Genomic DNA, 27,942 nt, shown 5'->3' with positions numbered 1-27,942 from the left:
TCTATTTGGAAACTATGCACCTAGTATCATATTATATCAAAGATAAGGCTCCTGTCCTCACAGAATATGGATCATTGGTAATCAATCATTAACCTAGTGAATGTCATAATATATTGAGGAATATATTGGAAAACTAACAAATTTCTCTGGACATCATTTATCTTGCCCTTCTGAGAGACTTGTAGATCTAGATGAGATTAGTTTGGAAAAGGTGTCTTGTTTAGTCCAGAAAATCTTCAGAGTCCAATATAGTTCTGGGCTAATCAGAGACTAAAGAACCTTTATAAGGTTCTTTTTTTTTTTTTTAAGATTTTTGGATGTGGACCATTTTTAAAGTTTTTATTGAATTTTTTACAATATTGTTTCTGTTTTATGTTTTGGTTTTTTTGGCCCCAAGGCATGTGGGATCCTAGCTTCCCAACCAGGGAACAAACCCACACCACCGGCACTGGTAGGCGAAGTCTCAACCACTGGACCACCAGGGAAGTCCCTATAAGGTTCTTATAAAGAAGTAGGCTTGGAAATCAAGCAGTCTTACTTTGAATTAGCATGTTTTAGTCAAAGGTATGGAATCAATGATCAAGTATCAGTTAGGAATTTCTGTAATGCCCTCCAATGCCAAGTGACCACTAATATTCTATTTCCTACTATGATGAATCCTTGATGAGAGGCAGAAGGCATAAAGAATATTCCCAGCTATAAAATAAATTGCACTCCAATGTCTATGATTGCTAAAGATAAATTTTTTTTTTAATATAAGAAACTCACTGAATCAAATGAATGCTAATTAAAGCAAATGTAGTGTACGTAAAACTGAGGTAAGAAACCTTTAATTACGCAGGAAATCTGTGGAAGGATTAATCATTTTAAGAGAAGAATCATTTTTCCAGTAGCCCCACTGCTATGAATGATATCTTCATGAGCCTGGGCCACCTTCTCCAATGGATACTGGGGACCTATTACTGGTCTCAACCAACCAATTTCCATTCCAGCTTGAAGGGCTGCTGCAAACTGCTGAAATTCCTCCTGAGGAAAAGAAAAAGTTTTTTCAGTAGAGGAACACATGACTTAATTTTCAGAAGCATTAAAGTTTTTCAGAATCTAAGAGAACATTAAGAATTTCTCACAAATACGTAGCTTTTGTCAACTTGTCCACAACTACAAAAAAAGTAGTTCTCTATAGGTTAACCATTAGTGCAATTTGTCTGTGACGGTCTCAGTTTACAAAATACCTATCGTCCTGAAGTAATTAGTAATTGCAAATAGTATCTCCTTTCTCTTTCATAACTGCCTTGGCTTGGAAAATAAAATTATACTGTCACCCTATCTTCTAGGGATTATCTTCTAGGGATGTTATCTTCTAGGGATTAATCCTTAACCCACTTAGATAACTAACTTTAACATCTACTTAAATTTTCAGTCTGCCTGACTAGACAAATTATATCAATGTTTAAGGTACCAAAATCAGAGTCACTTCTTTTCCTACCTTGGTGGATGAATAGAGAGCAACTCCTATTATGCTAGATTCCTTTGCCATGGTGTCCCGTGGGTTTATTTCAATAGGACCCCTGCTGCCAACAACCTAGTATGAAAAACAGCATGTCTATAGTTAAAGATGACTGCAAAATAGAGTTAAATTACGATAAAACTACAAAGTGGTAAAAAAAAAATGAAATACTTACTATTACTCGTCCTCCATGTGACAAAAGATTCAAATCATTGCTAAGATTTACATTAGCTAGCATTTCAATAATGACATCAACTCCTTTTTCACCAACAGATTTCTATATAATATAAAAGAATGCAGAGTAGATTAGGAAAAATAATCTATATATCATAGTCCCATATATTACAGAACTGTGTTTCAAATGACATAAGATGCTATATTTTAAAGACTAATAATGCAAATTTTAAGATAATGTAATTATATAGTGATGCTGTAATTCCAAGGTACTAGCTACAACATCTAAAATGATAAAGGTCTGTATTAAATAAATTGCTATAATGAAATAAAATTTGTCCAAAATTTTCAGGTGCTTAGACTCAACTTGACTATAAAGTACTTTTTCCTTAGCTGAAAATTTTCTATCTTCAAAATGTACTTCAATAGAGAAAGAAGGAACAAATCAAAAATCCAAAACTGGATATTGGGTTTCCCATTTTTATTAAAAAACAGAAAACAAAAGAAAAAAATCACTGGCTGTTTGCTGTTGCAGGATTGTGTGTGTGTGTGTGTGCATTCAGTTTTGTTCTAAGTGGTCTACAATCAGCTTGGCAGACTATTTCTTTTCCTTTGGGCTCTCAGAGGTCGGTTCCCAGCATCTAAAACTGGATCTTAAATAAGCTATACATATCTACCTTATATTCATTTATTTTAACAAAAAAATGAATACCTGTGTCAGGCACTGTGAGAGGTACTAGAAATGCCAAGATGGACATAAAGAGCTCAAAACAAAGTGAGGAAGATGGAAAACACTACAATCTTCGCTGTGATGTGATGGGCTAAGTACTATATTAGCAGAAATAAACCACAGGTTACGGAGGGAATAAAAGTTAGAACTCTGATCACCTGTAAAGGTCAGAGAAAATTCCACAGAGATGATGACCTGGGCCCTGAGGGATGAGTAGGAGTTCCTTAAGTAAAACAGAAGGAAGAGGGCGCAAGAGGAAGTTAGACATGAGGCAGTCGGTCTGGACAAAAGAAACAGAAAAGCAAAGATGTAGGGACTAAGAGTACAGGTTGGAACTGGAAAGTGGCCCAGCAGAGCTGAAGTACGTATCTGGGAAAGAGATGGGAGTGGGGGAAGAGGTGGGAGACAAGAAATTGCAAATTGGTTCAGACTGTGAAAACACACCAAATGCACGTTAAAAGATTTGGACTTTTGGGGGGCAGGTGTTCATTAATTAATTCTTGTGCCAGACACTGTTTTAGGCACTGGAGGTACAGCAGGGAACAAGAAAGACAAAAATTCCTATTCTCAGGGAGCTCTCATTTCAGTTATTTCTGAAGACTTTTTTCTTTCTTTCTTCCTTTTTTTAAACAGAGAACCAAATAATGCTGGAGACAGTACAGAAGACAGAGGGGAGATTAGCTCAGCTGGGAATAACAGTCAAGGCTGAAGAAGATGAGGACTAAACTAAGTCACAACGATGACTGGAAAAGAGAAACAGAGACGTATATGAAAGGCATGTCAGAGAAGACACTGATAGATGAGGTGACCAATTTGATGGGTAGGAGGGAGAATGGTGATTAAACAACAGGGACAGGAAATGAAATGTGGGTTTCTGTCCTGAGGGACCAGATGAGTGTCAATATCTAGTAGGCTGATGGCGTGAAGGAATGAAACAGGCCAGAGGTAGTGTTGGAAACCAGCAGTATAAGGGTACGTATGAGATGAATCAGGATGGAGGTGCAGCACCAGAGAAGATTAGAGAGCAAGGGGGAAGACCTAAGGAATACCAACATTTAAGTAAAATGAAGAGAAGGGAGACTGAAAATGAAGTCGGAGAAGTAAGAAGAGAGCCAGCTTCTAGGAGGTGTGGTCAGGGTCAGACAGGATGAGGACTGAGCCAAGAGCAGCTGCCTGGTAACTAGGCGCTTACCAGCACCCCTGACAAGCCCTGTAAGTAGCTGGGGTGGAAGCAAAACTGCAGTGGAGGTAAGGAAGTAAGAGCAGTAAGTACCCCTGACTTTTTCAAGAAGTGTGGTGGTAAAGGAGGGGGAGATAAAAAGTTAAGAGAATGTTTTTGGAGAATAAGAGAGACTTAAGCATAAGGAACCAGTAGAAGAGACGGAATTAGACTGTAAAACAAAAACATATTCTTAAAATAACTGACAATTTTTCATCTCTGATACTGGTATCCTGAGTGCACACTCAATCAATTTTAGGTTCCCTCAACATATAACAAAGGAGTGCCTTTACTCAGTTTTTTGGCAAGATGATTTAGTGGTAATAAACTCTCGGTCATATTTTTCCTCAGTTTGTAATGACCTTGTTTACGCAGTAATCGGTACCTGGAAATACCAATTCTTTCTCAACGTGAGCAAGTAGTTTGGGGATTAGCAAAGTAATAGGTGTTTAGTAAACTGCTACTATAGCACAAATGGAGAACTTCAGAATCTGTTTGAATTCTATTGCAGCAACGGAATGGATGCAATAATAACTAAATTCTATCTCGTGCTTTGGATGAGGTAGTGCTCACTCCTCCAAAGTATCCAGTAAACAAATAAACTTTACTCCCTAGGCCAAACAGATCCAGTTTTTAATCAGTGGATAACTTCTCTTCTATGAAAAATATACACCAATAGAAATTATATTAAGACTACCTTTTTGTGGCCAGAGGTGGGGTGGAGGTGGGGGATGGGTGACAGGGGTAAAGGTGGGATCAGAAGGTAAAAACTTCCAGTTGTAAAATAAGTCAGTCATGGGGGTGTAATGCATAGCACGGTGCCTACAGTTAATAACACTGTATTATATATTTGAAAGTTGCTAAGAGAGTAGATCTTAAAAGTTCTCATCACAAGAAAAACAAATTTTATAGCTGTGTATGGGGACAGATGTTAACTAGACTTGTTATGGTGATCATTTCACAATATATATTTAAAAAAAAAAACCTGCCTCACAGCTGCAAATACAAAGCTGTGGCTTTACTTAAAATGTGATTTGCATTAAAGAGTACCAGTTTTTATAGCTATAAGCCTCTAGAGAGGCTATATTTTACTTAGTAAAAATAAACAAGACAGAAATGATAGTGAAGGTTTGAAAACTAGACATCTCTGTTAAACTAATTAAATCTTTAAAACACACATAAGCAAAACAAACAACTTTAAGAGAGTAGTTGATAAAAGAACTTACCAAAAAAATGTCTCCCACGAAACAAAATTTTACTTTTATAAAATTATAGAACAATTTTACCTTAATTTTATCAATGTAGTTAGCTTCTTTGTGATTAAACACTTCGTGGGCTCCATTTTGCAAAACAATCTTTTGTCCTTCCTCAGTACCAGCTGTGCCCAAAACCTTTAAGCCATAAGCTCTAGCAATTTGGCATGCTGCTATTCCAACCTGAAAAACAAAATATGGCCCAACATTTTAGATTCTTTGCATCCCTGCAAACATTTATTAAATACATATAATTAACTTTAGGTTCTTCTAGGTTCTAGCTATTGTTAAGAAGTTTAAGAGCCTAAGCAAAGAAATAAGAACAACAGCTAACTATTACTGAGCATTTATAATATGCCAGGTATTACACTCAATACTTTCTATGTATTGCTTCATTTCATCCTCACAAGAAGCCTATGAAGTAGATATTGTTATTGTCCCTGGTCCACAGATGAGAAAATTGAAGCTTATGTATATGGAAACAGGAGCTGGACCGAATCAGATTGCAGAGCTTGAGTTTGTAACCACTGCACAAAATGTTCATTTAGCATCTGCTTTGTGCAAAAGATACAGGGTTTAAAGATGATGAAAATGTGCTCAATGACTTCATACTTTATTTGTACATATAAAATATTACATAACAAAGGTAAGGCCTCTACCACTTAAGTGGAGGAGACAGGTACATACATGACCAAATTAACTTATTCATTAATATGATGAATGTTTATTATTTATTGTGTGTAAGACATGATTCTTCATGCAAGAAATTTATGTTCTAAGGTAGGGGGAAGATAATAAACACATGAAAAAGTAAATGAATAAAGTAAATTCAGAAAATGAAAAGTACTTGAAAAAAATAAAACAGTCTATTGGGTTATAAAGAGATAGGGAAAGGGGCCAGTTAGGTCATCAGGAAAGGCTGCTCTGAAGAGGTGAGACCTGAATGAAGTGAGGGATAAGCACGTGACGGTCGGGGAAGCCTGCTGGAGATGTTGTAGGCAGAATGGTCATGGTTGAACCAGGAATGAGCTTGGGGCCTTCAAAGGTCGGAAAGAGGGTCAATGTGGGACTTCCCTGGTGGCTCAGTGGTTGGGAATCCGCCTGCCAATGCAGGGGACACAGGTTTGATCCCTCGCCGGGGAAGATCCCACATGCCCCGGAGCAGCTAGACTCGTGTGCCACAACTGCTGAGCCTGCGCTCTGGAGCCCACTGGCCACAACTACTGAGGCCCGCATGCCTGGAGCCCGTGATCTGCAATGGGAAAGGCCGACGTGGTGAGAGGCCCGCGTGCCGCAATGAGGAGTGGCCCCCGATCGCTGCAACTAGGGAAAGCCCACGTGCAGTGGCAAAGACCTAATGCAGCCAAAAATAATAAATAAATAAATAAATTTATTTTAAACAAAAAAATGAAGAGGGTCAATGTGGCTTGAGGGCGGGACATGTGGGACAGCAGAAGATGAGGCCAGAGGGGCACAGAGAGGCCAAGGCACACAGGGCCTTGGAGGTAAAGGCTTTGGATTACATTTAAGAGCCATGCAGAACTACTGGAGAGTTTAAGCAGGAGAGGGGTATGATCCAAATTAGGCTTTTAAAAGAAATTCCAATTATATGAGAGGCAAAAGGAAGGTAGGGGGAAATGGGAGTAGGAAGACCAGGCCTGTCTTATAGATTGAAGGTGGAAGGTGAGGAAAAGAGAAAAATTAAGGATGTCTCCCAGGTCTTTGGCCAGATTAACTGGGTAGATTGACTAGGATAAGGAAGATTAGAGAGGATCAAGTTATTGAGAGCATTAAGAATTCACTTTGAACATGCTGAGCTGTATATTGCTCACCTAACTGAAGATGTAAAGTCATCAGCTGAATATGGGTATGGGCTAACAAGAATTCAGAATTGGAAACGTAAATTTGAGATTCATCAGTTTAAAGCCACGGGACTTGATGAAATGACTAGAGCACTAGATAAATGTGCTTAGTATAAAGGAGAAATAAAATTATTTTAGGAATATAGATAAAAGCAATTATTTAAATTGCAATACTAGGAAATACGTTTGATCACATGCCAAATGAATGGCGCAGATAAGGGTCCCATACATTTAGAGCAAGCTTTCTCAAACTTGGCACTATTGGGCCGGGTATCTCTTTGCAGTGGGGACTATGCTGTGCAGTGAAGGATGTTTAGCAGCATGCCTAGCTTCTATCCACTGGATGCCAGACCCCTTTACCCAGTTGTAACAACCAAAAATGTCCCCAGACACTGCCAAATGTCCCCAAGGGGGAGAAGAGATGATAGAAAATCACCCCTTATTGATAACCACTGGTTTAAAGGTAAAATGATTATAGATTGGGCATGATAGAAAAGAATTAAGGTGAAAAATGACGATAGAAACTAATTAAAATTGTAACAGAATCACAGACTCCCAGGCCTGAAATAGACCTTAAAGATTGTATGGCATATGGGAGTGATGAGCCTGAACCCACTTGGGTTACGGTGAGGATCTGTTTGATTTCACCAAAACAAACACTGGGAACTCACTGTGTACTGAGTACAACAGACATTCAATTCCATGAAATAACAATACACTATGTGGTTAGCATGACTGATTTTTGCTACTTTAATTTTCAATTAAAAAAACAGGGGGCTTCTAATAAAACCACATTTCAACCTAAGAGTTAATGTAAATATACCTCCTTATGCTCTAACTACTTCAAAGGGGCACTCAGTAGCTATTTTAAAGGTGCTGTTTATTCTATTCTTGTCAACAATTATACTAACAATATTCCTTCAATAGATTATATGTCATGATGTGTCAACTATTTTTTCTTCTATTTATTTTGCTGACACTAAAATAGGGCACTCCCCACCAACATATCGGAATAATAGCTGTGTTCATACATTCGACACCATTTTAAATACACAACATAATCCCAAAGGAAATTGATTTAAATGAGGACAGAAAGTACAAACAGAAGCAAGACAAAACCCAGCACTGTTTCCCTCTGATAGGGCAGGGAGGATCAGAAGTGCTTCACACACCAGGTTGCCAGCCTATCCCCGCCAGCCAAGGATTTAACAAACTCAGCCAGCACAGGGAACAGTGCGGATTCTGCCTTTTAAAAAAAAATCATGGTGAAGCAACCTGGCTTTTTACAAGAGAGTAAAGGGAATAAAAAGAGATTTTCTTTAAACTCTTCTCTCCCCTTCCTACTGAAATCTCTCCCTTTGATACAGAGCACAAGGTTAGCTCTCTGAAAGCCAAAGCAATTTAAATACATGAATGTTTGACAGATCCTTTAGTTATTTAGGGTTAAATTTAATTTAACCCCCAAATAGCCTCTTCGCTGAAGCTAAACAATGGGCGTTTTTTGACAAGGTATATCTGTCATATTTTCTCAAGCCCCAGAAAGACAATCTTGGTGTTTTTTAGTAAATAGTCTGATCTGTGAAATCCTTCAGAATTAATCTATTGAAGGTACACAGGAAGCTGGGTGTGAAACCTGGTGATACGTTCACATTAAGTAACAGATAATGCAGAGGTCTGAATTCTCTGTTTGTATTATCTGGCCACGTTTAGAGGTAAATTCACATTCTCAGGATGCCTCTCATTATTCTGGGAACAATGTGGCATTAATAGGTTACTTCTTTCCCTCTACTCTCTGGAATACACAGTGCCCTGAAAGGGTTAAGCAGCTTCCTCAAGGTGAACCATCCAGCCCCAGGCCCTATATTTTAAAAATGCGAAATCCTGTCTCCAAAATTTCTAAAGCCTTTACGTGCAGGATAGAAGTCATGTGGATTTCTTGTTAAATTCCAACCTCAGAGCTCTAACTTTTCCTCTAAGCTCCTCGGAGGCAGATTGACAGCCAGTTTCTTGAAGAGGTTTCTGACAGCCTTGCATTGCGTGATTTCACTGCAGGGCTGATTTTATAAGTTCTGAGTCCCCCTCCCCCGCAGCCCCATTAGCATTTTAAGCCATGGGTTGTGGTGTGAGGGACACAGCTGTATACTATGTACCCCACGAATGTCATCAAAGCGCAGCAGGCCAGGAGGAAGGGAGCTAGAAAGGACAAAGACTCTCGCAGTGTGGCTTTGCAGTGCTGTCTGGGGCAACAGTGGTAAAGCTTTAATGAGCCTTAGTTTCCTTATCTAAGGGAATGTGGAATTTACATTAACCTTAAAGAACTGTTTAAAATTCTAAATAAATATTCTTGTAACATTCACTACTTGAAGAGAAAAACAAAGCCAGTTTATCTTGGTCCATACCCAACACAGGTGGAAAACCTAATGCATACGTTTTTGACCTGGTAATCTATTGAATTAACCAAGAAATGCTAAACTAATGACAGGGAATCACCTTCAGAAGACGGAATTTAAAGAAGCCTCGCTACAAAAAGAAAAAAAGCACCCCTGACTATATTTACAAATTTGGCTTTTAAAAACAACTTAAAGAAATACAACGTGAAACGCACAAACGTAAGCTCTTTTAAAAATAAACTTAAAGAACAGATACTTACCCCTCCACTAGCCCCATGAACCAGAACACTTTCTCCAGCTTTCACACGGGCACTGAAAAAGAAAGCATAGCTTCATCACCTTACTCTGGAGCTAATTAAGCTCAATGCTTGTCATAATTCTTAAGAGAACTCTACCCTCAGTTCAACTAACACTTACCCAAAGAGGAAACTCATCGTGATATATAACCCAAGATATTCTCCAAGCTCCACAGGATCAAACAGTGGTTCTTCAGAGCCACAGATAAAAGTAAACCTTCAATTCACTTATTCATTCAACAAATGTTTATTGGAAGTCTATCACGTGCCAGGCACCGTTGGGATGCTGGGATCACGTTATTGGGCTACCTTCTCAGAGGCCTTGTTGGTGTGTTAAGTGAAATTGCTAGAGTAACTGGAGTCCGCCATTCATTCCCACAGAAAGTGTCGCAAAACAGGGTCGTTACAGCTCAGTCTTTATTCCATGGTAAACACAGAGTAATACCCAAGTAAACATAGCAGCTACTGCCTTCCTTCTCCATGCCTTTGAATATCTGGCTGCACAGCCTCTAAGCCCTCGCTGCAGGAAGCAATGCTGAGTCAGTGATGGTAAGAGAGTATAAAACACAATAAATCCTGTCACACAGGTTCCCCTGTCAGCCCCTAAAATGTCCAGACCCTCTGGTGAAATGACATATTCTTTTTACTTCTGGTTCATACCACTGTTTTTCTATTGCACTGAAAACATGGAACATGGAACGTGCAGCAAGACAAAGAGGGATGCCTTATCATTTCAGATGGACAAGTGCTGATGTCACAAGCCAGCAACCAATGTGTGATCCAGAGCTGACGCCCAGCAAGGATCCTTTACTCACCAGGACAATAGGGCGTGGCCACCCTGTACAGACATTATGTACAATCTGGGAGTGAGAACACAGTAACCTGGAGTCCTGCTCAAGCCCCCGTGCCAACAGCTGACAAATGACAATTGTGAGTCAGTAAATGAAGTTTCTCCAACATGCTTGCTTGGAGATGAGGGGTTGAGGGCAGTGAGTTAAACTGAGGGTTTGCAACGATAAACTGAGATAGGTATTACCAAAACATTTAAAAAAGTAAAATACAAATGTAAGGGAATAGGATTACTAACGTTCTGCCATGGGTCATGAAATGCTTCCCAATGATTGTTTTTTAAATCTTATAAACAACTCCTCACACACTAAGCACATTCTCCTAAACCTCTGGGCCTGCAGTGGGTGGAGCAAAAGCTGGCTAACCCTCTCCTGGATCCCCATGGCTACGATCCTTCTATCCTTGTGTAGGGTCACTGTGATGGTTAATTTTATGTGTCAGTTTGGCTGGGCCATGGTGCCAGATATGAGTCAAACATTCTGGATGTTTCTGTGAAGGTGCTTTTTTGGATGAGATTAACATTTAAGTCAGTAGTCTTTGAATAAAGCAGATTATCTTCCATAATGTGGATGGGCTTCACCCATTCAGTTGAAGGCCTTAATAGAACAAAGACAGACTTCTCCCAGAGCAAGAAGGGATTCTGTCAGCAGACTGCATTTGGATTTGAACTGCTGCTCTTATTGGGCTCTAGAGCTTGCCAGCCTCCCCATCAGATTTTAGACTCACCAAGCCTCCACAAGTCAATCTATCAATATATACATTCTGTTGGTTCTGCTTCTCTGGAGAACCCGAACTAACAGTCCTCTGTCCCTGGGGCCCACGGCAGGCCTGGAGCATGTGGCCTGGCCTTCTGTGCTGCTGTAGCACCCCATCGCAGTTACTGAAGACTAGGACCTGGCACATAGGCTTCCTCCTCCACCCCCAATCCAGCCCCAATCTGGGAGATTTCAACATTCGTGGGAGGAAACCCGCAAATCACAATTCCTGAATTCTCCTCTGCTTTTATCACTCTCTCCCTACACCTGGTAGCCACCCCTAACCATTCTACCTGAGGAATATGAGACACTAACAAGCAATATTAACCTCCTATCCTGATTCTGTCCTATACTCCTCCTATCCCATACTCTCTCAAAACTTCTTCTTCAGCTTCACAGATCGCTGTCTCTCAATTGCTCCTTTTCTGCCCTCTTGCTGCTCCTGGCCTCACTTCCCTCCCTAGTCAGCGTGGACCCCATGGTACATTGCCCCAACTTCTCTCTGTCTTCCTCCTTCAACGTCTCACCTCCCTGCCCACCAACGTTCCATAATTACACTACCTCCTCCAGGCTTTACAGATAAGTTCTCCTTTCGACTGAAGCCAATCTCTCTATCTCTGTCCTAAGTCGTCTCCTTGCCCTGCTCAGGATCTTGTTCCATCTGCCACTCCGCCCTCTCTTCCAAGCCTTCCATCTCTCCCTCTCTGACAGATCCTTTCTCAGCTACAAACATGTCCAAGTCCTGTCCATCCTTAAAAAAAACCTTTTGTTCCCACACTCTCCTCAAGTACTCTTCTACCCCTTCCTGCCTGTCTCGCCCACTTTTTAAGAGTAGTCTCCATTCAAGAATCCATTTTTTTTTCCTTCCTCAACCCACTCAATCAAGCTTCTGTCCACCACTCTACTGAAAATGAACTGACGAAAGCAACCGATGACCTCCTAATTGCTAAGCCCGGCTGGTATTTTTCCCCAAATAGCCCTCACTGCTGCATTTGACAACTAGCTTACCTCCTTGTTAGCAACATCAACTACTACCCCTAACACTACCCACACTGACTGTACTACTCACATACTAAGAGCTTTACATGCACTAATTACCTCATTTAATTCTCAGCACACCCCATGAGGTACGTGCTATTATTATCATCCATGTTTTTCAAGTCAGTAAACTACAGTTGAGACAGGAAAGCAACTTGACCAGTAGTAGGTGGAGACAATACTATAACCTAGGTATTCCTGTCTTCAACACCTACAAGCTTAACAGATGTTTAACAGACGTGGTGACTCTGGACTCTCTTGCCCTTGGGATACACTCCCTTTGGTTCCCTTAGGACTCTGTTCCCTACGTTTGACCACACTCTTCAATGCTCACTAAGGTTCTAGTCTCACTCCACTGTTCTTCTCACTCCCTGAGGGATTTCAATGACTTTCATTTTGTCAGCTCTCCACATGCTGACAGCCCCAAATTTATACCTCCAAGCTTCAAGCTTCAGACTCTTTCATCCGACAGACTGCTGGACTTCTCCATGACGATGTCTGTCTTAGTTTCACATTCAAAACTGAACTCAGTTTCCCTTTGAAACTTTTTCCTCCTTCTCTTTGTCAAAGTAAACATTACCCAAGTTTAAAGCTGTAAGTATTCTTAAGCTCTTTCTCTCCCTCATTCTCCACATGCAGTCACCAAATATTTCTGATTTTATCCCCTAAACAGTTGTCCTTTCCTCTCCATCTCTACCACGACCCTTGCTCTAGCCCTTAAGTATTGTTCCTAGAGCGTACTTCTATAAGACCCTCCCATCTCTTTCTCCATTCCCGTCATCAAATCCATCCTTCGCATAGCAAATAGGTGATCTTACTGAAACACAAATATGACAATATCACTCTCCTGAAAAAAACACTGTATGACCCCCCCAATCCCTTAAGGACAATGTGTGAGCGCTATAATCTAGCTTTTTATTATCTGAATCCCGCCTATTTGATAATGGCAGCTAACATTTATTGAGAGATTACTATGTTCCAACCTTATTCTTCAGCACTCTTTGCCTTGAAATCTTCTATCTAACAAAAGCAAACTGCTATAGCTCTTTCTCCCCAGATACCATGATGTTTGCCCCCCACACCAACTATTCCCATTGTCTAGGATGCCCTCCCCACTCCCAGCTACCCTTCCCCAGGATAAGTCCCTCTGATCCTTTTCAAATATCTAGAGAATTTAATTACAATATAGATTCTCAGGTATCATCCATGGAAACTGACCAGTGGGTCTAGGGTAGAGCCCTTTTAAGTTGCAGCAATTAGTTTTTGGAGCTGGATAACAAGATTTTTGAACCATGGCTTTAAAATAATCCAAGTCTTACATCTTGCCACGAAGCCCTAGCTCATCACCACAGGCACATCCCTTGTGATCCCATAGATACCTATGCACATCTCTACCACTGTCCTTTCCCCATTATACATCAATATTATTACTCTTACTCCCTTACTCCCTTCACTTACTAGACTGTGAGCATGACGAAGACAAAGACAGTGTTTTGCTCTTCTTTTTTTTCTTCAGTGATTAGAATAGTCTCCCAAATTAGCAGTTTCTACTCCATAAATCTTAATGGGAACCAAATGGGAACCAAAAATGACCGACGGTGGACGGGTGGTAGGAAGCATAAATTATATATTATCCTCCTCCAGTTAATGTTGCCCTCCTCTAGTGCTGATTATAAAGCTGACAGAGTGTGTTATTACCTGTGAAGCAGAGCTCGATAGGCAGTAAAATACGGGATCCCGATGGCAGCTCCTTGTTTAAAGTCCAGTTTTTCTGGTAGTGTGTAAACAGTGTGATCGGCTGCCAGAGCATATTCTGCGTAGCCCCCAGAGATTGTGCTTGTAGTGAAAACCCTGTCACCTTTCTGGGGAAAGCAATAAATTAATAAATGCTTTAGGGATTAAAAATGATGTCAAAATGGGTACGATCCTTTATAATGCAACCTTTATAACAGGAAATAAATGAGTATTTATATACTGTTTTCTACATCCTAAGGTAGATAAAATAACTTCATAATACTTCATAAATATAACTTCAAATATAAAAATAAATAACTTCAAAATACCGAACATTTTAAAATGTTCTATTAATGGGAACTAGTAAAATAAAAATAACTTCATAAAAATAACTTCAAAATACCGAACATTTTAAAATGTTCTATTAATGGGAACTAGTAAGAAGTAAAATCAAGGGAAATAGGAAAAATAAAAGAAAGAATGTCCAGCATGGTCTAATAATAATGATGATAACTAACCTTTATTGAGTGCTTGCTGTGCTAGGCACTGCATTAAGTGTCTAATGAGTATTATCTAATTTGATCTTCATGACAGCCTATGAGGAAAGTACTTTCATTATCTCCCTTTAGATAATCCCACTACACAGATGAGGAAACTGACGCACATACAAGTTCAGTAATTAGCTCAGATCAAGCAGTTAGTAAATGGCAGTTAATATAAAACTTTTTTTTTCTTTTTTTGGTCCAAAATACCAAGGGAGAAGAAACAAATAAAATGTAAGGTTTCTTCCACACACCAAACACCTGTTCTAAATCTTTTCCATAGATTTGTTTCTGTATTTCCCTCATTTTTCATGCATACACCAAACAGCAGGCAACTCTGCCTGGATCTGACCAGCAAAGATGAGCCAGGACAGATGTCTTCACCTGTCACAGCACTAGAAACATAAAAACTCTCAATAAACAAACGTCTGCTGGGTCCTTGCTACTGGAAAGCAGAAGCATGACTGAGGGTAAGGTAAGGCACCACACAAGCACTACAGGCCTGCCCAAAGTAACCTGCACACTAGGGAAATTAGACTGCCCAGTACAAGCACCTCTCCTAACTCCTATTTCTTTTTTTTCTCCATAATACATGGAAATCTTATAAGATTTCTTTTTAATTGAGCATGAAATAGGCAACAGAGTTGTTGCCACCTATGTAGGATTACAGATTCAAGAATAAATATATATGAGAGTGTACACACACACACACAACAGTTTACAAAGATACAGGAAAATAAAAAACACCTGTAGAAAATAGTTTTCATGTTACTTGTTATGCAGGTCAGCCTAAAACCAAACTTAGTGGCTAAGTTTGAGAAAGAACGGTCTTCCATTCCTTTCAGTAATAGAAGAGTACACTGTACAATGATGAAAATCATTATCATTTTTTGCCTCTTCTCATTATTGCCCCCCTGCAACACACACACCCAAGATAAAGTAAGAGAATACAGTTTTTCATAATCTATTTCACAGGTCTATTAAAGAACTAGCCTCAACAATCTCAATGTAGTAGAGAGAATATGAACATTAGAGTCTGCCATACCTACATTCAAATCCTGGCTCAGTCATTTATTAGCTGAATTCTATATCAGCTATGAATTACAATAAAAGCTAACTCCTATTTCTTAAAGAGAATAAAAAAGGAAATACTCCTCGGAATAAGCAAAACAGTAAGGCAGTAATTCTCAGTATACTTAAATTTGCCCTATAATAAAGCACTATGTGGTGAGGTAGAGATAAAAAAGGTTCAAAAGGCATCTAGGAGTCAAAGACAAGCATCACTGCTTAACAGTGTTGCCTGCAAATGGTCAAGTATGACTAATGTAAGATTAATTCTGTTTTTACAGCTTAAAAACACATTGCATTGATTTCAATATAATTCAAACCTGTTCTGAGAATCCACTACGGAAAGTAGTACTTCAAGTTCTGTGATGGATATTAATAGCAAGACACTCTCCCTAATCTCAAGCTTCTTAAATGCTAGGAAGAGGAAAAAAAAGGATAGAAATAATTACAAAGCAAGGCAAATACGATGGGCCATCAAAGATAGGTACAAGAAAAAGAAAGGAATTATTTCTAAGTTGAAGCACTCAAGAACAGCTTCACTGAGAAACTAGTATTTGAGGTAGGCTTTGAAGGACAGAACAAGATCTTGAATTGAAAACCAGACCTGGGAAAAGTCATTATGGATGAAGGAAACAAAGTACATCAAGGAACAGTGGCAGGAATAGGTGCTGAGAAATCATCAGCATTCATTCCCAACGAATAAGTAGTTTAATGTGTGGAATGTAATAGTTTCGGGAGATAAAATGAAAAGAAATGAAAGCTGGAGGGTAAAAGCCCTTGAACCCATGTATATAAGTTTCAGTTTAGTTCTGCCACGCAGAAGAGCCAATATGAACAAAGACACAGAGATGAAAGAGCATGGGATATGCAGGGAAGAACAAACAGTTATTACTAAAGAATAAACTACAGGGTGAGAAGGAATGGGAGATAAGAATGGAAAAAGATAGGTGGGGGAGAGAGCACGAAACAGTCTTCTTTCATAACATAAGCAGTTCCAGCAGTACCTTGAAATCTACAGAGAATTAATGCAAGAGTTAAAACAGAGATGTAGAATAATCATAAGTACATTTTAGAAAATTACTCCTTATAGAGCAAGGATAGATTCTCAGGGGAAGAAGGGAGGGTGGTAAGTTGTACCTATTATAGAAATCCAGGTAAAGGACCATGTAAGATAACCAGAACTACACTACAGGCAGTGGGGAGGAAAAGAGGAGAGAGGAAACAGTTCCAGTAAGGGAGAGCTGAGTGAGGGAGAGTGAATGGAGAGGTAAGCCTCAAACCCCAGATGTCACCAAGACAGTCACATGAGACAGCAGCAGATCTGCTGTGAGAAAAGATGAGCTCCCTTTTAGACACAATGAGTAAGAGGTTTCTGGAGGTTGCCGATGTGGGTCCTGTGCCCTGCAACACAACCTTCTGTGATGATGTAAATGCTCTGCATCTGCACTGCCCAATAGGGTAGCCACTAGACACCTGGGTCTATTAAGCATTTGAGTAAATGAACTTTTCATTTTAATTGAATGTGAATTTTAAATAGCCTTGTGTGGCCAGTGGCTACTGTATTTGGACAGCACGGGTCCAGAGCTTATTAGAAGATTCTAAGCTAAGGATATCACATGTGATAATGGAAACCAAGGGTGTGTATGAGACCATCATGAGGGAGAAAATATAAAAAGCAGAGTCTAAGTAGGGACGGCGAGCGCTGGGCAACACACCAAGATGTGAGGGGCATGCAGAGAAAAGGGAGCTTGAAAAAGGATGCCCAGAGAGGAAGGGAGAGAGAGGATGTCACAGGAGCTGAAGAAAAAGATTTTTAAGAAAAGTAAGTGGCTGAGAGTGTCAAGTGTCACACAGAAGTCAAGAGAGATAATGACATAAAAGGGCCCATTAGCTCCAGCAATATAGAGGCCATTAGTGACAGGAGCAAGCATCGTTTCAGCGGAGCGGTGGGGGCAGAAGCCAGACTGCCACAGGCGGAGGAGTGGAAAGCTGTAGGAATTTGCCTGGCTTCCTGGGCCTGGGCCACGTTAATCTTCGCTGTCTCAGTTCAATTTTGGTAAATGTGCTGCCATAGTTAAGCAGGTCAAGGAATCATGAGGAAAGATGAAAGAACATGAATTTACTATGTTTTTTATGTCTTTTGGCACATAAATAATGAAAGCCCTGATCATAACATTTTCATTGACTCGGTCACCTTGGTCTGAGTCACAGCTCTAAAAATGTAGAGCTGACCTTGCATTTTTTCATCTTTTACTGATTATTCAAAAGAATTAGCCTTCCCTGTATTCTGTGAAACTAATTTTATAGAAGAAATAAAAAACTATGCTGGCTGTGTATTACCAAGAGTTAGGAAATAGTATAATTTCCTTGCTTCTTTTCTTTCCTTACGTATTTCTGTCAAATCAAAGGATCATAGTTCAATTCTGCGGGGATATGGAAACACAGAAATGACCCAGCACTTATTCCCAACAATCAGACAAGCAAGGTCTCTGGATAAAAGGTAATTTCTTTTTTGACTAGAGGAGTCCCCCAAGTGGCAGAAATTGTGTAATGGGGCCTTTTAAAGACTTAAACACAGATATACTTTACAGCTATGTTAAAATGTTAAAAAAATACATACATATTAAGCTAAAATAGAAATAATTAAAAATGTAATACCTTGAAAGCCGATACACTCTCTCCGACAGCTTCTATTATTCCGGCCACATCTAAGCCAGGAGTATAGGGTAGAAGTGGTTTTCTACTGTAAGTACCAGAGCGAATATATGTGTCCACCGGGTTTACACCACATGCTTGGACTTTAATTAGAACCTGCAATAACAATGTACTTCAGTTCAAACAGAGCATTTAGGCATTCATTCAGCATTATGCTAGGACTGTAGTGATTATGGAAGCTATAAAAATGGTGAGGAAAACCCTGCCTTCAATGAGCTCACGTTACAGTTTTACAAACCCAACATATACACACACTATAATATATAAAATAACTAATAAGAACCTGCTGTCTAGCACAAGGAACTCTACTCAGTACTCTGTAACGGCCTATATGGGAAAAGAATATAAAGAAAAAAGAGAGTGGATATATATATATATGTATAATTGATTCTCTTTGCTGTATACCTGGAACTAATACTACATTGTAAATCAACTATACTCCAATAAAAATTTAAAAAATAAAATAAAATCTGAGTGCACTAATAAAAAGAAAAAAAAGATAAGACAGAATGGTTTATGTGCTATAGTATAAACATTTGGGAAAAACAGTGGTGGAAATATGGGCGGATGTGTGGCAGAGACCACTATGTGCTCATCAAATCTATTTCCTCCTCCTCCTAGGCAGGTAGGAAGAATATTCCTTCCTGGCTCCTTCACAGTTACGAGTAGCCAAATGGAATGTGAACAAAAGTGATGAGAGCTCCTTTCAGGCCTGGCCCACAAAGACCTTCCTAGGCAATTCACATAGTGTCTCCACCCTTCCATAGCAAACTCAGAAGAAAGGTGTTGAAGGTGGCAGAGCCACATGATGGAAGAAATCCAGGTCCCTAAATCACTTTGGAGGAGAACTCTATCCACCAACATTTTAGAATTGTGGAATTTAGTGAATGAGACATCATTTTCTATTGTTGAACCCTTGACATTTTGAGGCTACATCAACAATAGAAGCTAATTTTACCTTAACTGATACAGAACGATTACTTCTGCTATAAAAGTAAGGAAAGGTCTTACAAAGGAAGTGTATTTGAGCTAGGTCTTAAAGAATGAGTAGAAATTCTTTCAGAATGGGAGAAAAAGGCTATTTCAGGTTAAAGGAATAGTATGTGCAAAGACAGAAGGAATGACAGGACCTCTTGGGGAAACCAGATAAAGCTTGTGTTGTTACAGCAGTCTGTTGAGAAGGAATGATAAGAAATAAATCTTTGCCAAATTATGGCCACACTGTAAAAACTCTCATAAAGCTTGCTAAGGAAATTAGACTTGAGAGCCATGGAAGGTGCAATAATAAAAATACACAATTTTTATTGAAAAAGTATATTGTTGAAGTCACCGGAAATGATTAAACTCTGCATTTAAATTTTCTTATATGTGAAAAAGCATGTATGCAGAAGAAAATTATTTTCCCCATGCATAAAACAAAGATCATGACTGAAAGTCTGTAACAGAATAACTTGTTCAAACCTACTTATGACTCCATTCAGAAAAATCCAATTACACAGATGATTCTCAACTTTAAAACTTTTCTTACAAGATGTTATTCCTTTTCATACATTTACTTCACTAGTTAGAATTATGTTAGCCTTGTCAGAGCTTATAGAGGCAAACAGTGTAAACTCTGTCCTAATTCAATGTCTTTATAAAGCATTGTGAGTTTGCTTCTTTCGAACATTAGCTTGATGTGCTAGGGATGCACACTCAGTGTAATTATTGCCTGTTTTTAAGTAATGATTTCCACCTGATGGTCTTTCGGAATTGGTATGGCAACATTCGACTGGAGTTTCAGCACTTCTGGTCCACCAAATTCAAAAACTCTAATAGCTCTCATCAACTTCTGTCCAGTCGCCATGGTGACCTAGATATTAAGGTAAAAATTAACATATTGTCATATTGTATCTAGGCTATCACTATGTTTTTTTCTCCTGGAGGGAGAAGATCAAACAATTTTTCAAACAACAGTTTAAATCATGAGCTTACCACTGATCTCATTTCATGTTTGAGGACCTTTCATCTTACAAATCCTTCAGCTGCAAAGCAAAGTACTTCATATTACTTCCTGTAGGGATTCAGTGCCTTCAACAAGGGAATCAAACATACAAACAAAAACATCTGGATAGGTGAGACATGATACAGTATCTTAGGTTTCCTTTGGTGTAAGCTTGGGCTGCAACATCTTGGAATTCTAGGAGCTAATTTAAGTTTTCTTAACATTAGATAAATAGATCTTCTTTTGTTAGATTATGTAATATTTCAAATATAGAAAGAAATATAAAGAATATAATAAACATTTACCTGCCACCCAGCTTTAACAAATCTTAACATTGTAAAAACCTAAAACATGTACATGTAACCAAAGCCTCCGGTACCCATCCCCAATCCCATTTCTGTCCCACAGTTTTAAGAGATGACTATTCCCATAAACTCAGTGCTCATCCTTCTCAGGCAAGATGTAATACCACTGCCACATGTATTTACATTGGTAAACAATATGTGCTATTGTTATTGTTTTTCATGTTTTCAAACTTTATTTAGATTGGATCATATTGTACTGAATTCTGAAACTTGCTTTTTCTTCTCAGCATTAAGTTTTTGAGATTTATCAATGTTGAAACACTTAGTTTTATGAAGCTCATTCATCTTAACAAAGAAGAACAAACATTAAAAACTAAAAACACTGCTTTGTATGTAATCTTTTTTAATAATGAGGGTAATTTATAGTTAACCTTTCTCCGTTACCACTGTTAATATTGAAATGAAAACTCAAGAGTTAAAATAAGTTTAGAAAAGGTAAAGAATATTTATATAGAGAATTGGATAACTTTGAAAATCTTATACCTATAGAGATGCAATGAAAGGGCTTTGACTGATCTCCATAATTTTATTTGTGTGCTATGACAATTTCTTGAAATTAACCATATCAAATATCGTTAGACTCTGCCACCACCGGGAACATCTTTGCTAACTTCTGGAATAATCATATTCACCAACCACGAGCCACTGAAACATCAAAAAGAGTTGCAGAAACTAGGGCTTGAGATGAAAGATCTTTGCTGTACTGCAGTCCAACACAGGACTCCTCAGAACGGAGCCCATGCTAACTATAAAGTAGCGTTCCATGTGTGAAGGGAATCAAAGCACTTTGATGGTATTAATGGGAAGTTCTTGATATAATTGATCAAAAGTTGTGTCATTTAAAAACCCTTTATTTAAAATGATTTAATATAGTACCTAGCACAGAGGAGAAAGTAAACTCTCCATTGCTAAAAGGCTGTTTACCAATGACATATCCTGAAGGGCAGCCCTCTTATAAAAAAAAGGGGGGGGGCAGAAGCAGGCATAAGCCTCACTGCACTGTAGAGCACCAAGCAGTCCTAGGGTGAGAAGTCCTGTGCAGGGAGCTAGGACCAGGAAAAGGCAGCTCACGCCATACCTACTACCCAGCAGTCTCACTACCGCATTTCTATTTGGGTCTTCGCTCAAGCTGAGTATTTCTTAGAGAAGAAAGTGAAATATATACATAAAGAAAATAAAACAGAAAAAGAAAAGGTTGCACAGATCAGACTTTTCCACTCTGAAAATAAGAAGATAGTTCTTTTGTTTTTTCCTTTTTGTCTTCAGCATGGTGTTGTGGAAAGAGTGTGGGCTGTGGAATCTGACAGTTCTCAGTACGAATCCCAGATCTATCATGTACTAGCTGTGTGGTCTTGGGCAAGGAAGTCACTTTTTTTGAGCTTCTTCATCTGAAAACTTGAGTTCCACTCAGGGTTACCATGCAAGAGACGGCAAGTATCAACCACAGAACCTGACAAATGTTTACTCCTATACATAGTGATATCACAGTTCCTTTCCCATCTATTTTCTCCTGTCCAATTTCTTATTCGTTAAAATATCTTTGGTTCTATAATTCTATAGTCATCTTTGATTTAATGTGACAATATTTACAGCACTTTTTTGTAAAATCAAGTCCTTAGCCTCAAAGAGTTCACAGTCCAGAGAATCATTTAAACAAAACACTAATACCAAACACTGGTTGTTATTCATTCAACATGTATTTTTTGAACGTTAACTGTAAGCAAGGCACTGTACCAAACTCAGAGAGCACAGAGGGCAAAGAGAACAAGCCCCACCCCTCCCCAGCTCCTGCCCACTCCACCCTCATCTCCCCCAATGCACACACACACCACGTTAAGAGGAGTAGCTCTTTTTCCACTTTCAATATCTACCTACTTCCTACCTATTTATTTCTTTCAAGCTCTCACATCTATCTTTACACCAACAGACATCACTGGTACCCTCAAAAAGCTGTAGCAATAATAAAGCAAAATTACCCTGAAATAGGATCTGTCAAAAATATCTAGCACATACATTTTTTCCCCTCACTTTTGGACATTTGCTAAGTTGGAAGAAAAGAACAAAGGAAGGAGGAGACTCATCCTTAATCCTGGATTTAGAAGACCCCCCTTCTTTGCCCAGTACTACACCTTATCCTATGGAGCTCCTAAGGAAACAGGGCATGACCCTGACAGCTCTGACTTCTACTTTGTTTCTGGCGATCTTACTTCCCACTGAGCCTTTGCCACCATGATTGATCAGGCTCCAATCTGCACTCATGGCCTTTGAACCCCCTCAACTACCCACAGGATCCTCATCTGCTTCATAATATAGGTACTATGCTAAAAAAATAATAAAATAACACAACACACTAATAGTAATTACAATTCTTAAACCCTTGCGATACCTGATTTCTTCTAAAAAGCACATCTTTCACACCCATTGATATAATTTTCACAATAGGTAGAAAAGCAAGCTATTAAAACCACCATTTAATTGTGTGCAGAAGTGGAAATAAAATCACCATCCATGTTATGGATGAGAAAACATTCAGGGGGTTAAGAGACTCACCAGGGTCACACGGAAGCACAGCTGGAACCCAACACCTTAAATATTGTTAGGTGTTTTTTTCCCCTTACTGTAAAATCCTTTTCATCTCACCCTTTGAAATGTTGGCATATAAGACCTTTAATTTCTTAGAGATTGCAGGTAGCATTACATATTTTATGATTAAGGTATCTGCTCTGAGTCTGAAAATTTTCAAATGCCCATAAGTTAAGGGCTCTACTAGAGATACACTGGATGTGATTCTATTAGGAAAACTAATAATTTCCCTATCTGTAAAATGGGGCCAATACTCCCTAGCATAGGATCCTTGTGAAGATGAACTGCAACAGCACATGGTGAGTGCTTCAGAGCACGCCTGACATGCTGTAAGCTCTATTATTCAGAGTAAATCATTTGCAGTCAGCAGCAGGCTTGTCACACTGCTTGTGTATTTTAATTAAGCCTATACTTCAAATAGGTTTTTCTATTTATCAAATATAAACTTTAAAGAACTAGAGCACCTTGGTTTAATGTTGGTTTTACTTTTTACCTCTGAAAGGCTGCCAACCATACTTTGCAAATGGAGGAAATACAGAATTTAAAATTCTTCCTCAAACAGTGATCTTTTCCAAGCTACACTTGAATCTATTTGGTTTAAATGAAAATTAAAGAGATAGGGAAAATGTGGGAAATATATTTTCACACAAAATGAACAGATCAATTCACAAAGCCAAAGCAAAGGCATATCATAAAAGCAAACAGAAAATTCTTAAATAATTCTTAAGAATTTCTAGCAAGAAAAAAACCTTGGAAAGAGAATCAAACATTACAAAATGTGCTGCTTTTGATCAAGAATGACTCATGTCAGCATATTATTTATTATTCTTAACCCAGAAAAAATTTTAACAATTAAAAGTAGCCACAGAAAAGTCTCTTCCTGGCCATGTGACCTTGTCGGGTTACTTCACTGGCCTGGATCTCAGTACCCACTTCTGTTAAGAAGGGGTGGAGAAGGAGTTGAATAGATAATTATTCTAAACCCCTCCAGGTATTCTGAGGAAAAGACTGGATGGAGCGGAGCTCGGTGCGATTTACTACTGCTGACCAGACACTCATGGAGCACCCCAGTGGTTTCAGTGGGAAGCACACCGCCATTTCTACTAGTTGCGGACTAATAGTCCAAACCTTTGCCTTTCAGTGGTTCAATCATTAACACACCTTTCTTGGTCACTGAGATAACTTTCCTCTACGAACTGCGTAAATATCCCACGATGTGTTCACAAGGTGTTTTGTTAATTTTCTTTCTTTTGAAAATTCTTCTAGGTGGGAGCCATGGGGCGGGGGGGCGGGGGATGAAAAAAATCTACACATTTCTCTCCAAAAGTAAGACGGCAACTCTGATGGCAAAGCAGGAGGAAAGGCCGGACAGAAAGAGCCCTGGGAAACAGGAGCCTGAAAGGAGAAATTGGCTCCTCCGGCTGCCTGTGGCGGGGGTCACAGCAAACGCGCGCGGCCGCAGGAATCCAGATCCCAGGCCGGGCCGAGGGGAAATCTAGAGGGAGGATAGGCAGGGGGAGCGGGATGGGGGGAGTACCAACAGGCGCCCCACCATGGGACCCGAAACGCTCACCCTGCCAGAAAGCAAAGCCGGGGTCTCAGGACCAGCAAGTAAAACTGCCCTGGTGATTTACGGATGACCAACTTGCAGCCCCTGGAGGGGAATAACTTCGGCCACGAACACCTTATTCACTGGTGCTAGGGGAGGACGGAACGCAGGACAGGAGCGCAGTCAAAATCCAGCACGGTTCCTTTGGGACGAGCGCGGGGGAGGTCCGCAGCCTGAACTAAGGGGGCTTTTTAAACCACTTACCCGGTTCTAGAGTGGGAAATCAAAGTCTCTGAGGGATCCCTCAGGTTCCACGGAAAAAAGGCACGGGCCGCGTCATCCGCGGCGCTTTCAGGCTCCGCCTAGCCCCGCCCCCAGGGGCGGGCCCGAGGAAGGAGTTTGGGCCTTTCCGGCCACCACTGGCTTCAATATGGCTGCCCCCAGGGAAAGGCGGGGTTAATGTGAAAGTACAGACCCTGACTCCCTCGTCGCATGGATCGTAGCGCAGAGTTCAGAAGATGGAAGGCGCAGTGTCTGAGCAAAGCGGACCTCAGCCGGAAAGGCAGTGTGGACGAGGATGTGGTAGAGCTTGTGCAGCTCCTAAATGGGCGAGAACAGTTTTTCACCACCAGTTCCTGCGCTGGCCGCATCATCCTCCTAGACCGGGTGAGCAGGACCCTTTGTGTCCTTCCAGCGCCTGCCCTGTAGTGTGCAACACCAGGAGCCTTGTGCTCACCCAATGTTAACACCCTGTCTGTGTTTGTTCTTCTGACCGGTGGTCTCGGTTTCTTTATCAAGGAAACTGAGAGGCTGACTTAAACCAATGCTTCTAAAATTTTAATGTGTATGTCAATCACTTGGAGATATTTTAAAATACAGATTCTGATTCTGTAGGTCTAGAGTAGGGTCTGATCTGTATTTCTAACAAGCCCCCAAGTGATGCTGAAACTACTGGCCTTGGAATGATCTTGAGTTGCAAGGGTTAGAGAATTTTATTTTTTTAATACTAAGGAATTTTAAGGACTTCCCAGCCTGGCGAGGCGTCTGTCTTCTCGTTAACCGCTCTACCAAATCGTTGTTAACCACTTGATTGAAGATCGCTATGGTTAAGAAGTTCACTGCTTCCTAGTGGCTCACTCCGTTATTACAACTCTGGTAATTTTTATATTACCTGAGAAAGTACGTTAGTATGTAGTCTGTAATAGTGGTCAGTCCCTCAGGCTTTGGAGTGATACTGCTTAGATTCTAAATCAGTTTTGGGTATTATTGGCTATGTGACTTTAGGGAAGTTATCTAAACTTAGCCCCTTCTTGTCCCATGAACTAAGGATAATAAAGAGTATCCACTTCATAGGGATTCTATGTAGAGGAAATGGGATAATTTATTTGAAACCTTTAGCACCGTGCCTGGCATATTAAGTGCACTGTAAAAGTTAGCTGTGTGTTCATTTTAACATTAGGACTGAATTCAGAGCATGGAAGACAGCACACTCAAATTCATTCTTTAGCTCCTCACTGACAGACCATTTGCCTGTCTCCCAGGTTAGCAGGGCCTGCTCATTCTTATATTGCTTCCATTGCCCCCTGAGCACTGGCACTCTTGCTCGTCTTGATCTCTCTCTCTTCCTCCATTTCTCCTGCCCTGTCTTACCTGGATTTCTGCAGTGGTTTCCTAACAGGTCACTGAACTCTACCTGTTCACTGAACTCTACCAGTCTTTCTACCCCAAACCATGTTACTTAACAGATTCCCCTTTCTGAAGCACAACTCTGTGCATGTCACTCATCTATGCTGAAATACTCTAGTATACCTTTCAGCTCTACTTTCCACTGTTTCTCTTCATCTTAATCTGTTTACTGAAACAACTATTCTCTTTTCTCTCTTATATTTATCTGCCTTTGCTCATGTTTATTTTTCCTAAAATGTCTTCCCCCATTTCTGCATATCTGAGACGTACCTCCCCAGACTCCCCTTTTCTACCTGAATACAAACACACACATCCATTTGGAAGCCATGACTATTTCTTCTGAACTGCCTTAGGACTTTTTCTGAACCTCTTTTCATTTTATGTATTATCTTATACCTTGTGTTTATTTTCACTTTGCCTTATTTCTGGAAGAATTTGGATCAACTTACAAACAGGCAATACAAAAAGAAAAATAAAAAGTGAGAAAATCTGCATAAAGGGAGTATAGATAAGATAAAGCAGAGATGGCATTAGTTCTCAAAATATACCACTAGACTCTGTAAATTTGCTAGAGGTGGGCCACACATTTGGCTGTAAGATTTAGAGCAGCCAGCATAAGATCAGAAACATAAGTCACTGAGGTCATTCAGTGAAAACAAATCAGTTATTTAGGACAAGCACAGCTCTTCTCCTTTCCAAAGCCAGACAGCAAAGTCCCCTGTGTACCCACTGTATAAAAGTTACGTTGTAAAAAAAAGAAAGAGAAAATGCATAACTTTAAGGAAAAAAAAAAGAAGTTACCTTGTAGAAGTATAGTGATTTAAAAGTGCATGTGTTTCCTGCATCCTCTTTCCAGTGTCCTTGAGGGTAGGATCTGTTTATATCTAAAGTACCTCATAGAACTTAGCAAATAAACATTTTTCCAGTTAATAAGCAAAAAGTTATGTTAAAATATTTGCCCTCTCTTAATTTTGATCTTTCAATCCTAGCTCTGCCCTTTGGGACTACACATAAGGTCTAATCCAGAGGTCACAAATTTATGCCTATAGCGACTAGGGACATAGGAAGGTATGAACAGATCAGGTGTCAGTAAAAAGTGGTAGGTCCTGTGTGGGACTGGAACAGTGCTTTCTTACAAAAGGAATTCAAAAAAAATTTTTTTTAATATTGTGCTAATCATATAAAACAGCTAGAGTACAATTTAGGGGCTATTCGTGTACAGCCCCTTGTGATAATCCCTTTGCTCCTGACAAAATCATGACCGTATTTCAGAAAATAGTTATTAAGTTCTTTTACCTTAATAAACAAATTACTTTCTATCTCAAATAATTTGGTTTCATTTTTGTTAACATTTACGTTAACTTTACCCAAAAGCCTGTTGAATTGTTCTCAGTAATACTTAAAATCACGTGGGATTATTAATTTAAGAAAGCCTAAAATATGCTATACTTTGTACTTATTATTTTGTAAATATTATATGAAATTAAATTATGTTATTTTTTCACTTTAGGGTATAAATGGTTCTGAGGTTCAGAAACAAAACTGTTGCTGGCTACTAGTCACACACAAACCCTGTGTGAAAGATGATGTGGTAAGTTTTTATATATAAATTTAGAAATAAACTTTAATTCACAGTCACTTTA

General features: G+C 39.5%; 2 protein-coding genes across 4 annotated transcripts in view; one reads left to right on the top strand and one right to left on the bottom strand.

Annotated features, from left to right (window-relative positions):
• Positions 1–289: 289 nt before the first annotated feature.
• CRYZ (crystallin zeta) lies at positions 290–25,019 on the bottom strand. Of its 2 annotated transcripts, XM_060304228.2 has the most exons (10): positions 24,878–24,984; positions 20,107–20,156; positions 19,868–19,984; positions 18,076–18,228; positions 13,772–13,935; positions 9,396–9,447; positions 4,917–5,066; positions 1,683–1,784; positions 1,487–1,582; positions 290–1,026 (listed from the first exon to the last, which is right to left on the bottom strand). In XM_060304228.2, the coding sequence occupies exons 2-10, from the start codon at positions 20,116–20,118 to the stop codon at positions 862–864; spliced, it is 1,011 nt and encodes a 336-aa protein (XP_060160211.1). In that variant the 5' UTR covers positions 20,119–20,156; positions 24,878–24,984; the 3' UTR covers positions 290–861. The 2 variants fall into 2 exon arrangements, with proteins under 2 accessions (XP_060160211.1, XP_060160215.1); XM_060304232.1 differs by lacking the exon at positions 20,107–20,156 and having other exon boundaries at positions 24,878–25,019.
• TYW3 (tRNA-yW synthesizing protein 3 homolog) overlaps positions 25,007–27,942 on the top strand; it is a 19,430-nt gene continuing 16,494 nt past the window's right edge. The window contains exons 1-2 of one of the 2 annotated variants that reach the window (XM_030865964.2): positions 25,007–25,279; positions 27,810–27,890. In XM_030865964.2, the coding sequence (XP_030721824.1) occupies positions 25,106–25,279; positions 27,810–27,890 (255 nt within the window). In that variant the 5' untranslated portion in view covers positions 25,007–25,105. The remainder of the gene's footprint in view (positions 25,280–27,809; positions 27,891–27,942) is intronic. The other variant, XM_030865965.3, reaches the window with a different exon arrangement.

This window comes from Globicephala melas, chromosome 1 (genome assembly GCF_963455315.2).
Source record: "Globicephala melas chromosome 1, mGloMel1.2, whole genome shotgun sequence".
Taxonomy (NCBI): Eukaryota; Metazoa; Chordata; class Mammalia; order Artiodactyla; family Delphinidae; genus Globicephala; species Globicephala melas.
This window is presented reverse-complemented; position numbering and strand designations above follow the sequence as displayed.